Below are 8824 nucleotides of genomic sequence, written 5' to 3' on the forward strand. Positions count from 1 at the left end.
TATTTATTTAAACGCACGGTTCGCCCACTCTCATGTATGTAAGAAAAATTATTTAGTTTTCATTCAGAGCCCGCACACAAAAAAAAAAGAAAATAAATCAATTTTTCGTAAAATTTATCATAAATCGGAAATTGCAATGCAGTTTGTATGGCATTCCGGTTTTTGGTTATTTTTGTGCAACACGCGCCATGGTTAATATTCAAAGATGCGATACTTTTCTGTTTTCAACGCGTGACATCGGTGGACTAGATAAGTCATCGCTTACCGTTTGGTTTTTCCTACTGGACTACTAGAGTATTTCGACAAAGTAGTTCCCCTTTTCATGCTATCTATTGCTAAACAAGTCGGAACTCAGATTGATGTTAGACTGAGCTATGGAGATAGTGAGGACCTAGTTGATAGTGACTTTAATTGTGCTGGTAATTTTAAATATCTATGTACATAGATGATGGACGAGTCGCAACTGTCTTACGTTGAAAAACACGCATAAATCGAAAGACGAATAATTTAAAGGTTCTTCAAAACATAACGCATTAATTAAACAATTCTTAAATAAATCTTTAACACAGAACATCAACAAGGTTTGATGTTATTGCCTCTGTTGTGAGAGCTCTGACCAACTGCCATTTCATATAGTTATAAAAAATTTCATGACTAAAGAAATATAAATATTCTAACACAGCTCTCTCTTTCTATCTCTCTCTCTCTCTCTCTCTCTCTCTTTCTTTCTTTTTCTATCCCTCTCTACTTTACTTGTTTGTTCAGACTCACTCTCCTAGTTTATACCTTTCTCTCAGTATTTTTGATTTTCCTTTCCAAGCCCCATCGTATTCAGATCCAGCTAGAATTTTGTTTTTCGACAAATACCGACAATTGAGGTCGGAATGTTTCATAATAAAACAGGGTATAATTGAACCCCGATTATTATTGAAACAGTAATTTCAATAGACATTTATAATGAAAATCATAGTTAATGAAAAGCATGAAAAGTTTCGAATAAAAACAAACAAACCGTAGCTTCTCGTGAAACAAGCTGTGATTTCCGTATTCTTTTCTCCTTATTGCTCTGACAGTATTCACAGCTTCACATCAATCGTTTCCTTCCTGGGCTGATTTTAATATAGGTTCCTCTTAGCGATTAATTGAATCGGTTTTGGCCATTAGGATGGATGTATATGCTCAACCTCAGCCTTACCTGCACATCAGGCACCAACAGCAGTTATGGCAGCTAAAAAATAACAAAATTTTAAACCATTACATGATACAACACGTTTGTATTGTTTCGGTATTTCGTGTTGGTAATTATCAAAGTAGGGCTGCTGTTTTGTTTTTAACAAGCTATAAACACATACTAAAAACCACTCACCCAGGGATCCTTATCGCTGGAACATAAAATCGTCGGGACTGTAAGAGACGGAGTTCCGTGACGATGAGGGAAGCGTCCAAACGAGTGACGAGTTGTCGGTATCCGTGCCCGACGCTTGACTTTCACTTAAATTTTCCCAGATGCTGCGGAAGTCCGGAATGTTTTCGGATCCGGCACCACCAGCATTTGCGACCGACGTGGCCGAATTCGAGCTGGCTTGGTAGGCCGTTGAGCCGACCATATTGTTAATGTATTCCAACAAATTATCGATGAAAAACTGATTGTTTTCGTATTCATGCTCGCCGACACCGGGTAGAAGCCCGCTTAGACTCGATGCAGACAGCCCACCAACTTCGTTTAGCATACCGCCACCTCCATTGACAAGCCCACTGTTCAGCATGACTAGCTGCTGCTGCTGCTGCTGCTGCTGTTGTTGTTGTTGATGCTGCTGCTGCTGTTGGTGTTGCTGCTGCTGCTGCTGTTGGTGTTGCTGCTGTTGGTGCTGTTGATGATGATGCTGATGATGTTGTTGGTGATGTTGTTGATGGTGATGATGCTGATTGTAGTGATGATGATAATTGTTAAAGTTGAACACTCCGTTGGTGCTACCGGCTCCAAGGTTTGCGGGGTTGCCCGTTGCCGCTACACCGAGCAGCCCACTGATGAGCGAGGATGCGTTACCATTGACGTCTGGGCTCAGGCACCCGGTCAAATTGTTGAGAGGGATTGACACTTTACCACCGCTGCCGGTCATATTCGAACCTGACCCTTTCAAACCAGCGCTCGGACTGCCACTCAACGAGGGTGACGATCCGCTCGAGCTGCTGGTGGTGCTGCTACTGCTGCTGCTACTACTACTGCTACTGTTTCCGCTGCCAGCGTTGTTGCTGCCGATACCGTTGCCAACCGCGGTGCCGCTGGTCGCCGTCGAACCAGCTCTGGTCGCAATGTGCTCCTCGATTAGCTGCCGGGCAGTGTGCACGTTGGTAGGAAGCCCCGTGATCTCAAACACCGATTCCTGGTTGCGCTTTGGCGTGATGATGTACGTATTGGTTTTCAGCTGGATGTTTTTGATCGTGGCCCCCTTCGGACCGACCACCAAACCTACGACCTTCTGCGGTACCCGGATTTGTATGGTGATTTCGTCGGGCATGTTGTAGCCGAGAACGTTCCGGTTCTCCGCCAGTAGTGCGATCGCTTGCTTTTTTGAGGAGCGCAGCGTACTGAAGTGATCCGCCGCGGACAGTATTTCCTGCTTCGCTCGCGTCACATCCTCTTTGGTACCCGTTATCACGAAGATCGGTTCTTCACCGCGGATTGGCGTCTTGATGAAAGTGTTCGTTTTGGCCCGTAACGCCTTGATCTTGCAGCCCTGGCGCCCTACAATCTCGGCCACATGTTCCGACGATGGCACTGGAACGCATTCCGTGTGCGACTTGTACTTGACCGGGCGCTCCTCGAGCTTGCCAAGGCTAGTCGCGTTGCTAGTGTTGTTGCTGATGGGTCCAACGCTGGTATTTGTTACCGCCAGTTCGCTGACCATGGCCACAAACGTGTCTAGCACGTTGCTTCCATTTGGTTGCCCACTATAGCTGCCTCCGGTGCCTCCGCCACCATTTCCACCACCGCTATTACCACCTCCACTGCACAGCACGTTACTGAGTCGGTTCGATCGTTCGAGCAGTGCGGCAGCGACACCACCGGCGATACCCGGCTCGCCATTGCCAACGCCAAGCTGGCTTAGCGTGCCATGGTGTCCTGCACCGACCATATTGCCTGCACCGCCAAGCACCCCCACCCCGTTATTGCCACCGCAGACGCCAACCAGGCCGTTGAGAAGGTTCACTGTCGTTATGTCATCGTTGCCTACGTGCAGATCTTCGAATTGGGACGATAGCTGCGCCAATGTCGTTCCGTTCGTCCCGACCGTCAGCATCTGTCGGTTGTCGTCCAGTGTGTGTGCGAAGTCGTCCATACTGTTCACTCTCTGCTGCCGTGGTAAATGCTGCTTGCGGTCGCGAGTCAATCCACACTACTCGCCTAAAGATCTCGTAGATCTGATGCACTCGTTATAATCTTTTTTCTTTTGTGAATTCTCCAATGAAATGTTCGTCTTCGCCAAGGGGCTCACTTCTTCTTGCTACTGTTGCCACCGCTTCTAACGACGCTAAACTTTTCACAATATATTGCTTTTCTATTCCCGTAATCGTGTTTTGTCTACAAATAAATACAAGAAACGAACAGAAATAACCGATTAGTAGATGTGCAGGAGGTTTGCGATATCTGATAGGGCGAGTAGAAATGGCACCGGTATTCGATACCGCGTTTCGAGAGGATTCGCGAGGATTGAATTACACTGACGAGAAACCTTGATCAACAGCAGTCAAGCTCGGCCGGGGATTCGTAGCAAGGCAAGCACATCCGGTAGATCGCTGGGGCTAAATCATGGTGATACTCAAGGCAAAACTTCCATTGATTGCCCGTTCGCGGATGCATGCTGCATGACTCTTTGTATTCGTAGCTATGATAGCACGGATTATGCAACGTTCTTGGTGAGAGGGCCGGTACAGGGGAAAAAAGCAAGCAGTAAGATGCATATCGTCCCGCTAACGGGATAACAGGCTCCATGCAAATGGTGCTTTTAGCAGTGAGGGTCCGGCGATCTCGGTTGCAGGGCATCCTCACTGTTGCGGTTCACTGACCGTAGAACCCTAGTGAGTGTCATTCAATGTGCGAGCTATTTGGTTGGCACATACTTCTCGATCTCATCTCGAGATGCTTGGACCGCTGGAAAACTGGGAGGAACGTTTCATCCTAATTGTTGCTACGAAATGTTGTCCCGGGAAGGGAACTCAAGGAAGAGAGCGGCCATATTGAAACCATCCAGCACATAAAGAACGATCAGCGACAGCAAAAAAAAAAAGACAAAAACCCATTAAAACATCTGTTCTCGCCATCTTTCGTTGGCCCGGTGCTGGATGCGTGTGTGTGTGTGTGTGTGTGTGTGTGTGTGTGTGTGTGTGTGTGTGTGTGTGTTTGTATCACGCGATAACAAGGAGAAACCCGGTACGCACCGTCAGGCCTTGTAATCTCAGTAAGTAACGAACAAAGCTTTATCGCCAATCAAATGGAAATCAGCAGAACTACTTAAGGAAGAAAAGTCCGAAATTGAAAGATATCAGCCCTATTCTAATTGCGCACTGGGCTGGCGACTAACGACGACGGTGACCGAGCGAAGCACACCACATGAACTAGGGAACAGAGAGCACCACATCACTCGCCGGCCGGCATCTGACGAATCCTACGCCCCGCGGCAGCAGCAGCCGCTGCGGTTGAACGCGGCTATGCGTAACCGAACCAGAGCAGCAGCAGCAGCAGCAGCAGCAGTTCAACCTTTGGCTAAAACACATATACATGCGCTCGCGCACACACACACGCACACCGAACCGGTCGGGAGCTGCGAATTTGGAAGGTTCTGCGATTCTTCTGCGGCGAGAACCATTGGCGAGGAAGAGAGGCGACGTCTTTGGTTCTTTTTGTGTGTTTCGGCATCCGAGCCCTGGCCCTGTGCGCGCGCCCTAAATGTCACGATCTTCTCACTGGGGAACCTAGCACTAGCGGGGCGTTCGCCGTACAAATACACACCTCGTCCACGTCCCGGCAGACAACACGTCTCTCCTCAACCTTTACCGGGAAATGCAATACACAATGAACGAACATCAGCAGCAGTCCCAACAGCAGCAACAGCAGCAGCAGCAGCAGCGGGTACCACCCGGTACTCGGTTCATTCTTGCTCGCTCGCGAATCCCTACGCCAAAGAATGGTTACCCTTTGCAGCGCAGCAGACGCTACACCCCTCCTTCTCTTTCTCCACCACCGCTAGAACGTAGAACGAGACGACAACGACGACTGCTGCTGCTGCTGCTGATAGTGTTGGCGAATGTTGTGTTTGGCGCGCGCGCGCGCTCGTCTTCTCTCTTTTTCTTCATCTCCCTCTCACTCTCTCTTTTCATCTATTTCCTTCTCTGTCTCTCTCTGTCTCTCCCTCTGCCCTTATTGCTTACATGCACACGCACACTGTTGGTTCGAGCGGTCGAACCCGAGACCAAGAGGCAATCGCAAAACCGCCTAAACCTTTGCGTGACAGCCGGCAAACCCTTAAAGGGCGGCGGGGAGGGGGGAGGGGAGTTGTAGAGTTGTAGAGAGAAGGAATCAGAGAGGAAGGTTTCAATCGTGAGGTTAAGAAGTACGCTGCCTCAGCCACTGCTAATCGCTGGCATACCGTGCGCATCCAGTGGATCCCATGATCCCAAGGCACAGCCTCTGCAACTGGCCCCCAACTGGTGCGACCCCAACCGGGAGGGTGGGGTTTGGTTCTACCCGGCGCTGGATACTCAGCGACGCTCAGGGCCATCTTTTGCCTCTGGGGGAGGGCCTCCTTTTCTTACAATTGTGGCGCGATCATACATGTTTTTTCCCTTGTTTCTAATTTGTTTGATGTTCAAACAAAATACCGAACTCGTAGCCATTTGTGGACCCCAACCAGGGCGCGGGGCCCGCGACACGTGCCCATTGTGCTCATTGGAAAAGATGGCTCTGGCGACGCTGGATAATGGCGCGGATCAACGAATCCGCCGAATCTTCTCTGGTAGTAGGACAGACAGTAAGCGAGTAAGACATGAAAATAGTGTGTCGCCGGCTCTGGAGAGTGAGATGAGATTATAATAGATTCGACTAAATTGAGTCTCCAGCTACTTGCTCTGCTAAGGGGCTCTTCACCTGCTGCTGCTGCTGTTGCTGCTGTTCCTACGACTGCGGACTGCGGACAGGAAGAAGAGTAAACCTAGGCACATGGCCGGCGTTTGGTTGGAGCATTCAGATCTTCCACCCCTTCCATATCACTCGGCTCGGCAGTCGGCGACACATTTGCAGAACAAAGGAAGAAACGTACCATTTGGCGTTGGTTCTCATATTGGTCCATTGTGAAAACATCAAAGGACTGATACTAACATTGAACATTACAACTTTCAACCAATCGTCAGCTGATGTCTGATGCTCCCTACAATGCAGGGAGTATTGACTCATCCACCCAGAATGCGTTCGCTAATGTGACGCGCGGAAGAGATTAGCAGAAGAAGCAGCAGTCGGCAGGAGCAGTCGGCAGGCAGCACCCCGGTGTCGGTTCGGCGAGTAAACGGGAATTCGATTCTTGCTTCTTGCTCAACGCACAGACGCAGAAGCGACACCGCCGAAGCCAAGACGCTGCACCTCTTTCCGCCCCCTCCACACAAAAAAACTCTCGGTTGCAACCAGTCCTCTAGGGCAGTATTTGCGAGCCCCATGTTGAATGGCAGCAGAACGCACCAGCCCTTCCCTTCCCAAGGAGGGAGGGGGGGGGCATTTAATGGTAGCTAGAGAGCACGCGGCATTTGTTCCCTCCACGGTCCACATATCCTTGCTGCGATCCCTGGCTCCATATTGGAAATGTATACACTCCATCCGAATCACCCCCCGTTCCTTCACCCCCGCCTCATCCACAAATATACAGAGAAACACTCGCACATCAACTACGCGTACACACACACATATCCCATCGCGATCGCACCGCGTCATAAGGCACATGTTTCCCAAGTTCTGTATAGGGCGGTGGCACCGACCGACTTGGTTCATCAAACCGATAGCCCAAAACCCTTTGTTTCTTCGCGTACTTCCTGTCTCCTTCTAGGTGGAGCCTTCCTTTCCTTGCAACACCATCAACACATCTCGATGCACTCTTAAATAGATGGCGGGACCCTAGGCACTGGCAGTATTGCTTGGTTTTACTACGCCTTCGCCTTTCCACTTCCCCCTTCCCCCTCCCCTGAAGCTAGTCTATTGTTTGTGCACTTTGGTTGGCCGTTGGTGTACCTACTTCTCGCTTGGAGAGAACACAGGCTACCTGGTAACACACCGGCTTTTTTAAGATGCGTATACTGAGCATCGTCACATCGCTACATCCTACGCTTAGTGTAGCTTTTATGCTGGTGCTCGTGCTGGTGCTACTACTACTACTACTGCTACTAGCACAGATACTAGTAGCTACGACAGCCAGGCAGGGCGAGATAGTTCACACCATAATTGTGTGTGCGCAAACGCCTCCGTACGCCGTACGAGCCGCCATGAGTCCTGGACCCGCATCGGATACGTTACGCCCGACCGAAAACCAGTACAAGGCGGCCCCACTGCCAGGAACACCGAGAGAAAGAGGTTGAGAGAGAGAGAGAAAAGATAGAGAGAAAAAAGAGAGAGAGAGAGAGAGAGAGAGAGAAAGGATGTGAAGGAATATAGAAACGAAAAATCGATTTTCCCGCCCCGCACCACGCCGCCACGAGGCCGTGCTTCTTCTTTTCTCACCGATTTTTGTTGCGGTTTGTACTCTAGCCGGGCGCGCCTAAAATTTTACCACTAGATGGAGGAAGATACTGGGGTGGGGTTGGGGTTGCCAAAAGTCACAAAACGGCAATCTTACCACGGAAGCTAAATGTACGTGACCGGATCTTAGCCATGCTAGCTAGCTAGCCGTCCGGCATTGGACAAATTAGAGGAATTGAGCTGTTCCCAGACGGCAGACGGAGCACGATCGAGACCGAGGCTAGGCATGAGCAGCCAGTTATGAACAGTACACTATACACTACACGCCTTACTTACCTTTGTTGCGGAGCCACGTGACGATGCCGGAACGGTCACCAAATTGCTGCAGGGTGCACCGGTGGCCAACGTTGATGATGACGAACGTTGATGGCATCAAACGGAATCGGCGATGCTTGGAACTACCGGCGCATGGTGTACATGCTCCCGCACCGTTTGTTTGATGGTCGCTACTAAAAAAATGCTGTAGGAAGCGCGACACCGCAACCGCGGATCCGATAGCTTTTGAACAGGGACTTCTTCACACCTTTGCGAGCGTACCGGAAAAGTCTGAGAGAGGCCAATAGCCACACTGCAGGAGGAAAGGAGGAAGGGGGACGATACACGGGAGATGGTTGTTACTAAACTGGAAGCACACCGGTACTGCTGCACATACACCGGGACGACACACACGCGCGCACGCACGCACGCACGCTCCCTCGCTTGCCGGAAGAACTGATCAGAAAAGGATACCGAGAGCGGCGGTCTTCAGGTCAAAGCACACGATAGGCTCGGGGTCGCGTAGCAGAGGGGCGAACGTCGAAGACTCAACTGCGTTTCGCTGTTAAAGCATCGTGTCTCGGTGATGTTACGTCGTGTCGACCTAAGCGTCGCCGTCGGACAGGACATGTGTAGCCGGCTGTCAGTCGCGCGCGCCGACTGTGCTACCTTCTCGTGTGTTCTTGTTTCTTCTGCTGCCCTACTTCTTCCTCTATTCTAACCGCGGTTTCGGAAGAAGGTGCTGCGCTGCCGCTGACGGCGGCGGCGGCGGCGGCTGAGGTACCGTAAACG

At 50.3% G+C, this 8824-nt stretch overlaps 1 protein-coding gene across 1 annotated transcript; it reads right to left on the reverse strand.

The window, feature by feature from the left end:
• Nucleotides 1–1048: 1048 nt before the first annotated feature.
• Nucleotides 1049–7367, reverse strand: LOC125955331 (RNA-binding protein MEX3B-like). The gene is made up of 3 exons (XM_049686455.1): nt 7305–7367; nt 1367–3583; nt 1049–1228 (listed from the first exon to the last, which is right to left on the reverse strand). The coding sequence occupies exon 2, from the start codon at nt 3339–3341 to the stop codon at nt 1377–1379; it is 1965 nt and encodes a 654-aa protein (XP_049542412.1). The 5' UTR covers nt 3342–3583; nt 7305–7367; the 3' UTR covers nt 1049–1228; nt 1367–1376.
• Nucleotides 7368–8824: the final 1457 nt, after the last annotated feature.

The sequence above is a fragment of the Anopheles darlingi genome, chromosome X (assembly GCF_943734745.1).
Source record: "Anopheles darlingi chromosome X, idAnoDarlMG_H_01, whole genome shotgun sequence".
Classification (NCBI taxonomy): domain Eukaryota; kingdom Metazoa; phylum Arthropoda; class Insecta; order Diptera; family Culicidae; genus Anopheles; species Anopheles darlingi.